The 17,027-nt window shown below is 45.7% G+C and overlaps 1 protein-coding gene across 1 annotated transcript; it reads left to right on the top strand.

The window, feature by feature from the left end:
* Positions 1 to 11,660: 11,660 nt before the first annotated feature.
* Positions 11,661 to 16,770, top strand: mindy4b (MINDY family member 4B). Its single transcript, XM_031758986.2, has 10 exons — positions 11,661 to 11,898; positions 12,369 to 12,488; positions 12,999 to 13,096; positions 13,342 to 13,507; positions 13,584 to 13,649; positions 13,887 to 13,957; positions 14,066 to 14,138; positions 14,612 to 14,788; positions 15,772 to 15,952; positions 16,037 to 16,770. Exons 1-10 carry the CDS (start codon positions 11,872 to 11,874, stop codon positions 16,177 to 16,179), a joined length of 1,122 nt encoding a protein of 373 aa, XP_031614846.2. The 5' UTR covers positions 11,661 to 11,871; the 3' UTR covers positions 16,180 to 16,770.
* Positions 16,771 to 17,027: the final 257 nt, after the last annotated feature.

Here is a 17,027-nt window from a genome sequence, read left to right as displayed (position 1 = left end):
ACTGTGTCAGTATCTGTGTGTGTGGAGCTGTGAGAGGCAGATCTCACAGCTCATGGAGAAACATGGAGCATGTTTGTTGCTGTGAACGGCTGCATTAACAGATGAGCCCCAAAAACATTTAGAACACATAAAATATTTGCAGAGATTTCATGTGTCAGGTGTGTGAAGGCTTTCAGAGAGACAGATGCACAGATATTTTCAGACTGAAGGATTTATTCTGTTGTGTTCTTCCTGCAGGCCGCAGTCACAGTCTGTGGTTGTAAGTATCAGCATTCATTTACACTCAACTCAGTTTTATTCATATGGCACCAAATCACAACAGCAGTCGCCTCAAAGTGCTTTATATTGTAAGGTAAACCCTACAATAATATTAACAGATATGATTCAATGCAGAGAGGTCTGTTAACACATAGTGAGTGAGAAAGGTGACTGGAAAGGAAAAACTCAATGCATCATGGGAATCCCCGGCAGCCTCACGTCTATTGCAGCATAACTAAGGGAGGATTCAGGGTCACCTGGTCCAGCCCTAACTATATGCTTTAGCAAAAGGAAAGTTTGAAGCCTAATCTTGAAAGTAGAGATAGTGTCTGTCTCCCAAATCCAAACTGGAAGCTGGTTCCACAGAAGAGGGGCCTGAAAACTGAAGGCTCTGCCTCCCATTCTACTTTTAAATACTCTAGGAACAACAAGTAGGCCTGCAGTGCAAGAGCGAAGTGCTCTAATAGGGTGATATGGTACTACAAGGTCATTAAGATAAGATGGGGCCTGATTATTTAAGACCTTGTATGTGAGGAGCAGGATTTTGAATTCTGGATTTAACAGGAAGCCAATGAAGGAAGCCAAAACAGGAGAAATCTGCTCTCTCTTTCTAGTCCCTGTCAGGACTCTTGCTGCAGCATTTTGGATCAGCTGAAGACTTTTCAGGGAATTTTAGGACATCCTGATAATAAAGAATTACAGTAGTCCAGCCTGGAAGTAATAAATGCATGAACTAGTTTTTCAGCATCACTCTGAGACAGGATATTTCTAATTTTAGAGATGTTGCACAAATGGAAGAAAGCAGTCTTACATATTTGTTTAATATGTGCATTGAAGGACATGTCCTGGTCAAAAATGACTCAAGGTTCCTCACAGTGTTACTGGAGGCCAAGGTAATGCCATCCAGAGTAAGAATCTGCTTAGATACCATATTTCTAAGATTTTCAGGGCCGAGTACAATAACCTCAGTTTGATCTGAATTAAGAAGCAGAAAGTTAGCGGCCATCCAGGTCTTTATGTCTTTAAGACATTCCTGCAGTTTAACTAATTGGTGTGTGTTACCTGGCTTCATGGATAGATAGAGCTGCGTGTCATCTGCATAGCAGTGAAAATTTATGCTATGTCTTCTAATGATGCTGCCTAAGGGAAGCATGTATAATGTAAACAGAATTGGTCCTAGCACTGAACCCTGTGGAACACCATAATTGACCTTAGTGTCTGAAGAGGGCTCTCCATTTACATGTACAAATTGGAGTCTATTAGATAGATATGATACAAACCACTGCAGTGCAGTACCTGTAATACCTACAGCATGTTCTAATCGCTCTAATAGGATATTATGGTCAACAGTATCAAACGCAGCACTGAGGTCTAGCAGGACAAGCACAGAGATGAGTCCACTGTCAGAGGCCATAAGAAGATCATTTGTAACCTTCACTAAAGCTGTTTCTGTGCTGTGATGAGCTCTGAAACCTGACTGAAACTCTTCAAATAAGCCATTCCTCTGCAGATGATCTGTTAGCTGTTTGACAACTACTCTTTCAAGGATGTTTGATATGAAAGGAAGGTTGGAGATTGGCCTGGCAGTGATTCTTGAGATAAGGGACAAAACATGTCTGCCAGATAAAACCCAATTTTGGGGTTAAAATATTAACCCAACTGACTAAAAGACAAACCAAAGCAATGTTTATACAACAAAAGTATGATTTTGCATTTTTTTATACATATATATTTATTTTAAATGGTACAATACATTACCAGTACCTTAAAAATCCATTGTCCAGAAGCAGGTGTGATAATATTAAAATACAGAAAAATAATTAAAAGTAATGTAAAATTAAACATCATGGCTCTTGTCATTATTTAAGTCAATACCTTATATAATATCAAAATATGCAATTGAAAAATTATTTTTACATATTTTTTAAGCGATTAAAATTGTGTCCAGAGTTTTTGTCAACACCATCAGATTTTTTAAAAAGTACAAAAAATTCAGCAATTATTGTGGGTAGCTTACACTCTGAGGACCCCTTTACCACTTCCTGTTTAATACACATGCCATGAGGTCACTGCTGTGGTAAGTTTTTTTGTTTTATTTCATTTATGGCATACCTTTCTGATAAAACCCTGTGTCACCTGTGTATATGTTTTTTCAAAATTGATGTAGCCACGTACGCTGCTGCTACAATTCAATAAAAGCGGTTCGTGCTTGAGAACCCTGCGTCTTATTGCCTCCGATCATGACATGGCGTCAGATTTGAGGACTTCACGCCGAGTTACACGGAGAAATGGCTAAATTTGGACCTCCGGAGCCGTTCAACTTTACACAGCCGGCAGAGTGGCCGATATGGCGGCAGAGATTCTCCCGTTTTCGAGTGGCGTCCAAGCTAGGGATGGAGAGCGGCGAAGTGCAGGTGAACTTGCTTATTTACTCCATGGGGAGACATGCTGAACCAATATATGGCTCATTTGTGTTTCCTGCTGCTACAGAGGCCAAGCCAAGTCCACAGTTTGAGTATGATCTGGTTATACAAAAGTTCGATGAGCACTTTGTCCCAAAGAGAAACGTTATCCACGACCGCGTCTGTTTTCACAAACGGAGCCAGAGGGCCGGGGAGACGGTCGAGGCTTTCGTGCGGAGCCTGTACGAGCTCGCGCAGCACTGCGAGTTCGGCGGCAGTAAAGACGAGCAGATCCGGGACCGTATCGTCATTGGATTAATTGACAAAGATGTTTCACAAAAACTACAGCTCGAGGCGGACTTAACTCTGGATAGAGCCATTCAACTAGCACTCCAGAGTGAACAAGTCAAACAGCAAAGTGCAGAGCGAGTAGAAAGCACTGTGAATGAGGTGAAACAGATGCATTATAACAGCATGAGAAGGAGTTACTACCAACCTCGTCAGGTACGTGAGCAACAACATGGTGAGAGTAACCCAAAATGCCAAAGATGCAACAGGGTGCATGACAAAAGTGAAAACTGCCCAGCCCGCAATAAAAGATGCAGAAAGTGCAATAAGTTGGGACACTTTGAAGTTGTATGCAAAACCAAAATGCTAAAAGAGGTCAGGGCTGAGGCTGTAGAGGATTCAGATGAGGATTCATTCTTCATAGGGGAGCTTTTTCCTGGGAGCAGTAACTGAGCCAAAAACAACAGTGATTGAGGAGTCAGGCTCAGATGCCAACTGGGACATTGAACTACTGGTGAATGGCAGTCCAGTTGATTTCAAAATTGATACAGGCGCAGACACCTCTGTAATGACAGAAACGACCTTGAATAAGCTGCAGCAGAGACCCAAACTTATCCAGTGTAAGCCAACTGTGTACAGCCCTGGTGGGAAAGTCAAGTGCGTGGGTAAGTTCCTTGCTACTACAGCGTACAAAGGCCAAAAGTACCAATACTGGATCACAGTTATAAAGTAACCTACTGGGGAAGACAGTGGCAAAGCGCATGGGACTAGTCGCTAGAGTTAACAAAATCAGTAGTGATTTAACAGAGGATGTGTTCGGAGAAATTGGCCTGCTGAACTGTGAACCTGTAAAAATCGAGCTGACCGAAGATGCAGTGCCGTACAGTTTAACCACCCCATGCCGGGTGCCTTTTCCTCTCCTCCCAAAGGTGGAAAAGGAAATAAAGCACATGCTCAAACTTGGCATCATTAAGGAAGTCACCGAGCCAACAGACTGGTGTGCGCCAATGGTGCCTGCTCTGAAGCGCAACAAGGATGAGGTCAGAGTGTGTGTGGACTTAAAATGTCTGAATAAGGGAGTAAAGCACGAACGGTACATCTTGCCCACTTCAGATGACATAACTCCCAAGTTAGCAGGGGCTAAAGTTTTCCACTTTGGATGCCTCCAGTGGGTTCTGGCAGATACCACTGGACCCCAGCTGCCAAAAACTGACCACATTCATAACTCCCATGGGCAGGTTTTGCTTCAGACGCCTGCCATTTGGCATAACTTCAGCACCGAGATCTTCCAGCGGCTCATGAGCACCTTGCTCAAGGGCCTAAATGGGACTGTCATCGTGATGGGCGACATACTGGTTTTCGGGGCTAACAAAGAGGAGCATGACCAACGCTTGGATGCAGTATTACAGACAATCAAAGCATCAGGCCTTAAGCTCAACAGGTCCAAGTGCCACTTGAAAGAATGAACTACAGTTCTTCGTCACATCATCAGTGCGGATGGTGTGAAACCTGATGATGGCAAGGTGGAGGCTATTGCTAGGATGCCCAGCCCCACCAATGTAGAACAACTCAGGCAGGTACTGGATTAATAAACTATGTTGGAAAATTCCTGCCGGGCCTCTCCACGGTTCTGCACCCCCTCTCCAACCTACTCAAGAAAGAGACTGTGTGGGTGTGGGGCGAGCCTCAGGAGCAAGCATTCAACAAAGCAAAAGCAATGCTCGTGGCTGCACCAGCACTTTGTTATTATGATGCAGGCCGACCAACAGTTGTCAGTGCGGGACGCCAGCAGCTATGGCCTGGGTGCTGCACTGTTACAGGACCATGAGGGGAGTTACGGCCCATTGCTTTTGTGTTCTCGCATGCTCACAGACGCAGAAAAAAAGATATTCGCAGATCGAAAAAGAGTGTTTAGCATCTGTCTGGGCCTGCGAACGTTTTGCCCGCTACATCCAAGGCATGGGTCATGTATGTCTACAAACTGACCATAAGCCCTTGATCAACTCGTACGACCTTGATAAAACGCCACTGAGATGTCAGAGACTGCTGATGCGGCTGATGCGATTCAATGTCACTGCTGAGCATGTTCCCAGTAAACAGTTAGTAGTGGCGGACGCACTCTCCAGACATCCACTGCAGGATGCTACCCGTCCGAGACAGACAGCCAGGTCAAGGCATATGTGAGCAATGTAGTGACAAGCAAACCTATCAAGTCACATAAGTTGGAGGAAATTCGTAGAGCTACACAGAGGGACCCAGAGCTTCAAAAAGCAATCATCTTCATCAGACAAGGGTGGCCTCGGAGAATGGCAAAGAGCTCACCACTGCAAGGCTTTTATCCAGCCAGAAGCCACCTTTCAGAATCAGATGGTCTAGTGCTCTACCATGATCGCATCGTAATTCCCACAGCACTCAGACCCGCTGTCCTTGACAAATTACATGAAGGCCACCAAGGACTAACTAAATGTAGAGAGCGCGCAAGATCAACAGTGTGGTGGCCCAACATTGGACTTCAAATAACACACAAGGTGAGGTCATGCATCTTTTGCAGAGAGCACAAGCCTACACAGCGACGGGAACCCCTCGTGACTACTCATCTGCCCAATGGCCCCTGGCAAAAGATTGCAGCTGATCTGTGCGAGTTGGAGGGTAAGAACTTTCTTGTCGTTGTTGACTATTTTTCAAGAGACATTGAGATTGCTTCCCTCACTACAACAACCAGCAGACAGGTCATTAACAAGTTTAAACACATGTTCGTTAGATGGGGCATCCCGTTAGAACTGGTCAGTGATAATGGGACGCAGTTCACATCATCAGAGTTCCAAGACTTCAAACTGAGTTATGGCTTCACCCACACTACGTCGAGCCCTCATTACCCCCAGTCAAATGGAGCTGCTGAAAGAGCCGTCCAAACGGCCAAGTACATTCTCAAACAGCCTGACCCCTGCTTAGCCTTAATGAGTTACCGCTCTACACCAATTGCAGCAACCGGTGCAAGCCCAGCTCAACTTATGACAGGACGTCAAATCCGCACCACCGTCCCAGTACTCAAAAAGACATTGCTGCCCAGTCCAGTCAATAGGGACACGCTGTGCCAAAGGGATGCTGCAGCTAAGGACTCTTACAGATTCTTCTACAACTGCAGACATTCAGCTCGTCCACTTCCTGAGCTTCTCCCAGGCCAGGATGTTGTAGTGAAGCTTGACGGGGAAAAGGGATGGACGACTCCAGCCAAGGTCATCAGTAAGTCTAAAGAGCCAAGATCCTACTTGGTGGAGATGGCGAATGGGAACGTGACTCACTGCAACAGACGACACCTTCAGCCTGTCCCAGGCATTGCTGATCCTGAGGAGCAGCAGCAGAGCACTGTTCCAGCTACACCGACTACTCCAACTAAAGGGGCGGCTGCTTCCCAAGAACCACCAGTAAGGCAGGTATTGCCAGTCCCTGTCCCGGGGTCTCCTCTCCGCCCTACCACACCTGTGAGAGTGACTTCCAGGGGACGGGAGATTAAAATACCTCTCAGATTCAGAGACTGAGGGCTATCTCCTTTCTATGTTCTAAGGGCAGAATAATCCCTTATCAGGACTGAGGGTAGTCTACCCCTGTGATGTCCTGCGTTCTGTCAACACTGTTTTATGTTGAAAGTACTTTTGTTAAAGGGAGAGATGTTGTGAAATCTGTTTATGTTGTCCTAGTAAGGCTACCATGGGGGCAGCCACTAGAGGTCGCTAGAATACTGGTGTGTATATGTTTTTTCAAAATTGATGTAGCCACGTACACTGCTGCTACAATTCAATAAAAGCGGTTCGTGCTTGAGAACCCTGCGTCTTATTGCCTCCGATCATGACAGTAACTCTCAGTGATGCCGCAGACTTCCTTTGACTTTGGGATCTGCAGCGGAGTTTTGGCCTGGAAACGGCGAATGACATCATACTTAGGGACGGGATAGCATCTCTGTTGCTTAATACATAATTATGTTGTGAATATTCATCCTTAATCTGTATAAATGCATATGGTTCAGAAAAATTCTAGTAATTTCAGGCTAGAATGGCAAAGGGGAACCTGTCAGTAGAGGAACGAAAGAGAAGGAACGGGGACGATCAAAAAAGAAGGAGAAGGAGAAGGAGGAGCCAGCCTGAGTTAAAGAAAAAGTTTCTCATAAAGGAAAGGGAAAGATGGAGAAATAGAGTGAAAGAGGGAAAAAATAAAGAACATCAGTGATTTGAAAGAAAAGGAAAAAAGGCAGAAGAGAAGGTTTTGGAAACAAGCACAGAGAGACTCGAAAGAACGAAGGATAAAAGGAGAGAAAGTACAGCAGGCCCTAAACACACATTCACAGAGTACTTCAGACATTAATTCTGATAAATCAAGGAGGAGTAGGCAGCTACTTGCTGGTAGCTGCCTACTCCTATTATTAAGATGTAGAACTTGACATGAGCAAAAACAGAATTGTTATGAAGTGTACTGTGATTTTACATAGGTTGTTAAGGTTTAATGGTAATTTTAAAAGAAATAATATCTTGTTTTCTACTAGTGTGTCACCACCATCACCACCTTGTCAACTCCATAATATGGATTTATTTGTTTATTGTCCTCTTTTGAAGAACCATATATTTTGCTCCCTCGTGATCTTCCAATAAAAATACTTAATTTTCTGAATAAATGTGTCATTTGGATGCTGTTAAATATGATTGTTTCTTACGGAGATTAAATACAAGCTGCCCACTGCTTCACTGGGTGAATGGGTCAAATGCAGAGAAAAACAAGTAATTTCCCCACAGGGATTCAATCAATCAATCAATCAATCTTTATTTATAAATAGAGATGGCACGATACCACTTTTTTATGTCCGATACTGATATCATAAATTTGGATATCTGCCGATACCGATATGAATCCGATATAGTGTGTTTTTAATCAATAAAACTGTTTTCTTAATATCTTGCTGCATTTTGTATAAGTTCATACTCAAGTTTAAATAAACAACAACACTAAAGCTATTCTGTTATACCTGTATGTAAAAATACACTGCACCCAAAATATTTCATAGTTCAGCAACACTGATCAATCTAATAAACTTAAACCTGCTCCATCCTCCCTATTCTGGTATTTTAAAGAGTACTTAGCAGAAATATTAAGCAACCTAACTAATAGGGTTGCAAACTCCCAGCAAAAAAAAAAAAAAAAATAGGGAACGACCCCCACCCTCCACCTCATGATGCTTAATCGATGTAATCAACTTTAATTTGATGCAGGGTGAAAAAATGCACAGAAATAAATTATTTTTCAAGAATAATTAAATAGATTCAACATCTTTCTTCTACAGAATTGCAGACTGCACAGATGGTACCTTCCCAAAGGAAAAAGTACTATAGCTTACTAGGGTATATTAGACTTAACAGTTACTATATACAGTAATGGACTTCTATACATTTTACATCAGATTAAAACTTTGGGTGTAAGATTCAGATAATTATTTATTAAAAGCGAGACATTTTAAATGAGAATAAGAAAGAAAAGTATGTCTTTGTGCCCCTTTTCCCTGTTCATGCCCTGTCGGCCCCCTGGCTAAACTTTGCTAGATCCGCCCCTGCACAGTTACCAGCCGTCAGCTACGTAGAAAAGGATCCTGGTGTAGAAAGTAATATTAAATACATTCTAACAACAGCTTATCAAGCTTAAACGTGCTGCTGTTGTTCCGCCGCTGGTTTCCTCTTTCTGGTGCAAAGTGGGCCAAAACAAAGAAGAGAGACGGACTCGCGACAGAAAAGCCGATCAGCTGATCATTAAGCAGTTTCATGAAGTAGCCGCAGGAAGGTGAGGGAGGGAGAGAGGCAGTCGCTCCATATATCGGTTGTTAAGCTTAACGTGGGAACGCTTTACAAACATTCAGAGATGAACTTACACACTTGCTTTACTTCTCTCTGGGATAACTTCCTCGGAGATGAAATGCTGGTTTGGTAGGAGGCTACAAATACACACAGCCGCTGTATCACGTGACGCACACTGCTCCGACGTGCTACGGTTATGAGCCGAGTTACGCCGTGTCGCAAGTTTTGTGAGCTGCTTTTTTGATATTTAATGGATCGGATTACATTTTTTATTTCTCGCCGATATCCGATCCAGTAATTTACGTCAGTATCGGACCGATACTGATACGTAATATCGGATGGGTCCATCTCTATTTATAAAGCACTTTTCATACAAAAAAACTGTAGCACAAAGTGCTTTACATGGTTAAAAGCACCCCACCCCACCCCCCCTCCCCACTCATTCCCCACACTGTCATTAACAGAAACGGTCATGGATACACACATTCTCTCCACACCCCCCTCCTCACACACACACACACACACACACACACTTAAAGAGTAAAATAGCCAAGTGAGGTAACACTATCACAGGGAGCTGTCTGCACCGGGAGCCAGTCACAGACCGCAGCCTCCAGGCTGGGCACACAGCAGGAGGGAGGCAAAGAAGCCCCCCAGCCAGGCTGAGAGGATCCACAGAGCCCCAGCAGCCACGGTCGATCACAGCCCTGGTGCAGAGAGCCCCTCTGAGGAAACACTGGAGATATGACCTAATAAGAATATAAACAGGATAAAAGATAAAATAAATAAGAGTGGGATACAATATAAATATAAACAGAGTAAGAAGATAAAAATGAATAAGAATACAATCAATAAATATTAGGTAAAACTAAATTAATAATATAAATAGAATAACAGGATAGAATAAATAAGCATAAAATAAATAAACGTTAGGTAAAAGCTAAATTAAAAAAGGTGGGTCTTGAGCCTGTTTTTAAAAACATATGTCGTTCTCTGCGGCCCTGAGCTCCTCCGGCAGAGGCTGTTCCACAGTCGAGGACCATACCACTGAAAAGCTGCCTCTCCGTGAGTATGTGTCCTGACTTTAGGGACAATCAAAAGGCCAGTACCAGAGGACCTCAGGGTCCGCGAGGGTTCGTATGGTAAAAGCAGATCTGAAAGATAAGAAGGCCCAAGACCATTAAGACATTTAAAACCAATAAAAGAACTTTAAAATCGATCCTGAAACACACGGGAGCCAATGCAGCGATTGTAAAACCGGTGTAATGTGGGCCCGCCTCTGGTCTTCGTCAGCACACGAGCTGCAGAGTTTTGCAAAAGTTGCAAAGGTGAAATATTCTTTTTGGGGAGACCATTACAGTAATCAATGCAACTGGTAATAAAAGCATGCATCAGCATCTCCGTGTTGGCCCGAGAGAGAATAGGGCGGACTCTGGCTATATTTTTTAGATGATAAAATCCAATTTTGGTTACGTGTTTAATATGTGGGATAAAACCAAGCTCAGAGTCAAGAATAACACCCAGGTTTTTCACTTGTAGTGAAGGGCATAGTGAAAATGCCTGTAATTTAGACAAGAGTTTCTCTCTCTGAGCCTCAGGACCGATGATTAAAACTTCAGTTTTGTCCTGAAGTTTTAATCATCTTAATAAAGTATACATTATTAATAATAAAAAGCCAAAACAATCTAACTTTTAAACGTGGTATAATTAGTTTGAAAACATATGTGCATAAACAGTAGAACAGAGAAGCTGCTAATAGTCAAAATAGCTGAAACAACTTAATTTTTGCATTTCTTTGAGTCTGATGGTGTTGACTAAAACCTTGCACTTCTCCATCAAAAATATAAATTATTAAAAAATGATACTCCTGGGAGATTGTACCAAAACATGGTGAGACAGCCAAAACTTTGTGTAACAATTATATGTAAATATGTTTTTGAAAAATCATAAAATATTTTTTCAAAAATTAAAACCTGTTTTGTCCCTAATCTCAGGAATCACTGCTATAATTAGCTAAGTTGGGTCCAGAGATGCTTTTTGAGTAAAGGTCTAACTACAGCCAGCTTGAAGGCCTGTGGTACATAGCTGATTATTAGAGATAGGTTGATCATATTTAAGATTGAAGCATTAATTAATGGCAGGACTTAGACACCTTCCATACACGAGTCTGCGCATATCTGAAAACATGGCAGGGAAATAAGACGGCTGTCACTGTGAGCATACATATCTGTGCACAGCATGCTGAGCTGTGCAGTTTTCAGCTAACAGCTCTTCAGCTGATGGTTCAAAAGTCTGGGCTCGACTCAGAATGTCACTGTTTCCAAAAGAAACCATATTTCTGTTTCTGTAACATGAAATTAATTTGAAATGTTGTTGACAGTAAATGAATCATGAACACAGAGACGCTCTGTCAGCATCCATCGTGCCTGATAGATCGATAGATAGATCAGCTCTGCCCTCTGTTGGTGGCACAGCTGCACTGCACTCAGGTCAGTTTTCAGCTGACTGTGTAACACTCAGAGTCAGGCTGCAGCTTCAGACAGGATGAAGGAGCAGCTCGTCATCCTCGCCGTGGCTCCCCTGCAGTGTTAGTAAGGGCCGTCCCTCAGCTGTAGTCAGTGATGTCAGACTGCAGGCTGGACTACATCGAGCTGCTCCGACAGGAAGTCAGCAGGAATCCTCACGTGAGTCACCTCTAAGAAAATACTACTACTGCACTTACTACCACCACATACCGTGTTTGACCAGTGTCACACCCTTTGTCAATGATTCACTGTCCACTCATATTGCTTTATTTCAGTGTGTGCAATGAGGGAAGACAAAGGTAAAAGCTTCCCTGAGTCATGTGACTGCAGGTTTGCTGTTAATCTGATGTTTCCAGGAAAAGTTGTTCAGTGCTGAAGCTGTGGGAAGTGTTTTTTTATTTGTGACTGAACGGTCAAAGGCAGCTGTTTGTCTCTCCTTCTCCTCAGAGGCTGCTGGATGTGGGGAAGGAGGAGGAGCAGGAGGAAGCCCCTCCACCCCGGAGGACCCTCCAAGCCCTCTGCTCTATCCCCCGGAGGCTGGCCATCTCTGCGGAGCTCGGGGGAATGCCGGTCACCCCCCAACTGATTGAGGTAAACATGATGATTCAGAAACAGGTCACCTGACACCGCTGGGTGTCAGGTGACCTGTCCCTGTTTTCCTGTACACGATGAGCTCACCTGATCACAGATCAGCCGTGTTACACGACACCTCCACTTGGCTGAAGGGAGGCGGGGTTTATGAGGATACCAGGGTGGAGGCGTGCGGGTGCCGTAACACCCCACAGGAAGTTTTATTTCCAGCTCTATGATTTTATCTTTATGCAGTCAGGCTTCTGCCTGAAACAAACAGTTTTAGTCCCTCCCCCTTTAAACTAGCTTCATTGTCATTGGCTTCCTGTGACAAACAGAAGGTGTGAACAGATCCAAAAGCAGGGAGTGTTCAGAGCTGCTTTGAGCTCCATGTTTGAGCGTCCAGTGTGGCGAAGCAGCTTTGACCTGTTGTTCCCTGTCAGGGTGCATTCACACGATCGACCGATGACCTGTCCCTGTTTTGATGTCAGAGCCTGAGGAGGATTCTTCTGGGTGGAAACTTTCGTGTCTTCGACTACGAGTGGAGGAGAGCCATCTTCCACTTCAGGGAACCAAACTCCGAGTTAGCATACGCTCTGAAGGCTGATGGGGTGAGAAACCAACTCTGCTTTTAAGATCAGCTTCAAAGTTTCCTGTTTGCTAAAGCATATAGTTAGAGCTGTTTGAGACTGAGAGACGGCTTCATCCATCAGGCTGTCAGGATGCTAAACTCTCTCACACACCGACTCCAGACCTGCATCCACCTCTTCCCTCTGAACCCCCCAAACATAAAAACTCTGACCACCCTTTCACTGACTGCACCACCCCGGTGCACATGAACTTGCCCACAGTCACTATGATTGTGTTGGACACTGCTGTTTAAATAATTGTGTAGTATTGTGTTGTACATAAGACTTCTATTTTATTTTCCTTTTTTTAATCTTTATATTTTTACTGTACACTGAGGGCCGAGTGAGCACTGCAGTTTCAAATTCCTGTGTATGACTATACACAGACCTACGACTAAGAGCTTCATCTCACTCCTGATAGGCTGGCAGTTTTAACCCACCAGCATCAAGCCCCGCCCAGAATATTACATCTTTTAAGGTCATGTGTTTCAGGGCGGGGCTCAGGCCATTCAGATGGTCGTCCAGGCTCGCATCATTAAGCACCTGCTGTTTGCCCGACAGAGCAGCTCAGACGGACGGACGTTGCACAGGTGAGGCCTCTCTGGCGTGGTAATGGTAAAGGTGAGACTTCCACCTGCAAACGAGATGTCACATGATGAAAAATTAACATGACAGAAAATGGGAACAGCTGGACAGTAACTGGTCTTGCTCTGTGCCCGGCGGTCCCCTGAAATTGCGTCAGTTTAGCACCCAGCGTCCTGCCTCACCTTTGACCTGTGGTGTCCTCCGCTCCCCACAACTCTAAGTTGTTTCTATTATTTTGTCCACCCTCCAGTCTGACAGAGGTAGGACGGCGGGAGCAGGACAGGGCGTTGGCGGCCGCCCTGAGCGACAGCCTCTGGTTGGCCGGCCAGGAGGTGAGCGCCACTGTCACCTTGGTAACCGAAGACTATTGCGTCACACCTCACCTGGACTACAAACTGGACACCTTCACAGAGAGGGTACCGCCCTTCCTCACAGCACTCCGACCGCTCCGTCCCCAGCATCTCGTCACGCCTGTTCTTTCATGTCTTTCAGCTGCAGCTCTTCACGTTCAGCGAGAAGGACGCCATTACCAACTTCATCCTCGACCACATCCAGTGTGTGAGTACAGCATCCAATCAGGACGCCAGAATCAGGTCACTTTACCTAAGCGTTAACTCTTCAGTATGTTGCATTAATGCAAATTCAGGTGAGAAAAAGGAGCGCTGATCTTTACACACATGACACGACTACACAAAAACAAGGCCTGCGGTCGGACGTGGAGCTCCGTCGGCCCGCGGTCGGAAAGGTTTCGGGTGGTTTGGAGCCCGCCGTGCGACATGACCTGTTGTCTTGTAGTTTCAGGAGGAGGGCAGTCATGGCGTCATTCTTTTCCTCTACAGCCTCATCTGCTCCCGTACCATCGAGAGGTAATCACACAGCGAAGCTCTGCAATGTTAGCGCCCCCAACAGGACACAGTCTGTTACAGCCCGCAGGTTAACTGAGCTATTGACCATGTGCGTCCTCTTCCTCACAGGCTGAGGGAGGACCTGGACTCTCCTACGTCATACCTGCTGCACCTCAGCCCGGGCAGCTCTGTCTGTCGCCAGGTAAGAGCTGACCTGGCTCATGTTGCCAGACTTCATTTAGAAATCTTTGTGTAAGGCGTTTGTACCTGTGCAGTATCAGATACCAGGCCCACACCTGTCACAGGTGTGTAGTTTTACACCGAGGTCTGCAGAGACGTGCTCCGCCCACTCATGTCATTCACTCAGCCTCAGCAGCTTTCTACTTCTCTCACCATCTTGCCGTCGTTGCTCTGTGTTCAGCTAAAAATGTCTCAATCAGAGAGCATCATGGGAAGTAAAAATCTGCTGAGGGTGCTAAACAGCTGACAGTGACATCATCAGAGAGACACGGATGCTCGTTTGTGTTTCCTGCTGATGTCTTCTCTGTCAGCCTTGGCTCTCGCGCTGATGGCTCAACGATCAGAGTGTCTCTGTTAGCCTGAGAGCGTCTGCGAACGTGTGACCTGTAGAGTGCAGAGTGGGAGGAGCCTCCAGGTTTCTGCTTGTGTCTGCAGGCTCTGCTGAACCTGCTGCTGACCGGCAGAGCCAGTCCGCACCTCTTCAATGGGACGCAGCACTTCGGTCAGGACGGCCTGCCTCTGCAGCACCCCCTGCAGGGCGTCCTGTCCCGCAGCGATGTAGGATATCTGCGCTGGAGTCGAGAGGAGATGGAGCGCGGTGCGCTGCCCCAGGTAGAGTCCTGTAACCGAACACCGCTGGGACACACACACACACACACACACACACACACACACACACACACACACACTCACAGCTATGTGTTGATTACAGGTGTTTCAGTGACGTGAGGAAGCAGCAGAGCACAGCTGATGTAATCAGGATACTCACAGTAATCTTTCAGGTGTGCCTCAGGTGTGTGTTACATCCGTCTATGCTGCTCTCATCAAGAGGTAAAGCAGCTTCGGTCCTTCAGTTTCTCATTTTAAACAGCTGACGGCTGGCAGCTGTGAGCTGAGGCTGTGAAGCAGCTTGTGGTGCTGTGAGGTCGTTTCACTACAGCAGAAACCAGTAAAGCTGTGTCCTTTACTGGTTTACCCATTATATTACAGCCTGAAACACACCATTTGGTCTCTGTGGATCTAAGGAGCGTGGAAAGAAAAGCGTCTGGATTTCTTTAAGCTTCTTGAAGACGTTTTATCCGAGAAGCTTCTTCACTTCTAAGAGCAGATGGTGGCCCTATGGGGAGTGTCCCTAAGAGGGCCGTGGACCCCCTATTGATCCTCTGCCTCAGACCTGAAGAAGCTTCTCAGATGAAACGTCTTCAAGAAGTCCAGACGCTTTTCTTTCCACGATGACCTGGATGACTGAGGACCTTCACAGACACATCTCTGTGGATAATCTGTTATCACTCATCCACCTGGATCATTCAGTTAGGGGCGTGGCCTCGTTGATGCCCGGGTGTACCTTTAGTTTGGGTGAGAGCGACTCTAGGATTTCATCAGTTTATGGATGCAGCTTGCTAAACACTCCCTGTTAGCTGATATCCAAGCACTCCACACTCTCCACCTTCAAACAAAACCAAAAACTAATATTAGTCAACAGGTGCCATTAGGCACTGACCAACCACCTCCACCTGCATCACAGACTTCCTCCACGAGGCTCTGAGTTCTTACAGTCAGAAGAGCGCCCCCTGCCTGTCCCCCTCTGTCTGCAGGTTGGCAGCATGCTGAAGACTCCCAGGTTCCCGGTGTGGGTTTGCAGCATCAACAGCAGCTGCTCGGTCCTGTTCAGCGCCACCCGCTTGCTGCTGTCCGACTGGAGGGCGGAGCATCTGTTCCAGCTGTACTACTACAGCGGGCAGAGCTCGCAGACAGCAACGGCCAGGCTGACAGTTGGTGAGTATAGCGGTCACACGTCTGCAGGTCTGACCGGGATCCACTCGTGCTTCATCTGCCGTCTGTTTCCTGTTTCTTGTACAGATACTCACTCCCACCACTGGGAGGCGTCATCCAGAGATGGAGAAGCAGATCCAGAGAAACGGTTTCCTTCACTGGAGATGACCATCAGGACCAAGTGGGACGGAGCTGCGATTGACTGGAACGGCACCTCCCCCTTCTACTGAACATCACCACAAACGCTGGTCTGCGGTTGTCACAGCGCTCCCGACTGTTTTTGCCATTACAGGAAACCGAACGTTAAAAGTCCCGTTACAAACAGAAACCTCACGTCTTCAGTCACCACAGATGATTCAGACCTGAGGTGTTGGTGAGGTCACCTGTGGTCACTGACGAATCAGCAAACACAGCCGAGCACAAAAAGAGAGCGTCTGGAGGTAAAATGAATTCAGACTCCAGTGTGTTTGCATTCCCACGTTATCCCCTTCTGTCCTCGGGACTCGTCTCTGACATCAGCCAGGGCAGGTCATCACACCCTGACGACTTCCTGTTCTCGTCTCGGTGTTTCTGGGTGAAGCTGAAGGCGGCTCTGTACTAGCGTCATGTCTGCAGAGCTCCACCCAGTAATCTGGGCTCAGTGTGAGAGTCTGTTGATCAGGACGCTGACGTTTAACCTTTGAACCAAACTGATGTTTGTCTTTGATGATGTTTCAGTCTCATGTCCTCATCTTAAATTATTTGATCTTCGTTTAGCTGAAAGTCTTCTGTTCCTTTGAAATGTAACACAGAAATAAATCTGACTCCTGTTTAAACATCCATGGAAACTTGTGTTTGTTTGGTGTGAGCAGCTCTCTGTGAGGATCCCCGGGCTTGGATGTTTCTGTTCCCTGTCAGGATGATCTCACACTGCTTCAGTGAGGCTGAGGTCCGGCTCTGAGGAGGCCCACAGCTTCCAGTGAACATGATCAGCTCCAGTTTCCTCTGATTTCACGCGGAGATATGGAGAGCTTTCAGCTAACAGCTCGTTGGAGCAACAACACGATTTTATATCAAACTGTGTCACCTTTGGCATTTT

The sequence above is a fragment of the Oreochromis aureus genome, linkage group 14 (assembly GCF_013358895.1).
Source record: "Oreochromis aureus strain Israel breed Guangdong linkage group 14, ZZ_aureus, whole genome shotgun sequence".
Lineage (NCBI taxonomy): Eukaryota > Metazoa > Chordata > Actinopteri > Cichliformes > Cichlidae > Oreochromis > Oreochromis aureus.
This window is presented reverse-complemented; position numbering and strand designations above follow the sequence as displayed.

Bases quoted from the DNA above. Each gene is read 5' to 3' on its own strand.
- mindy4b (XM_031758986.2), top strand. From the start codon at position 11,872: ATGCCGGTCACCCCCCAACTGATTGAG. The intron at 11,899-12,368 runs GTAAACATGATG...TTTTGATGTCAG, and splicing joins TCACCCCCCAACTGATTGAG to AGCCTGAGGAGGATTCTTCT. The intron at 13,097-13,341 runs GTGAGGCCTCTC...TCCACCCTCCAG, and splicing joins GACGGACGGACGTTGCACAG to TCTGACAGAGGTAGGACGGC.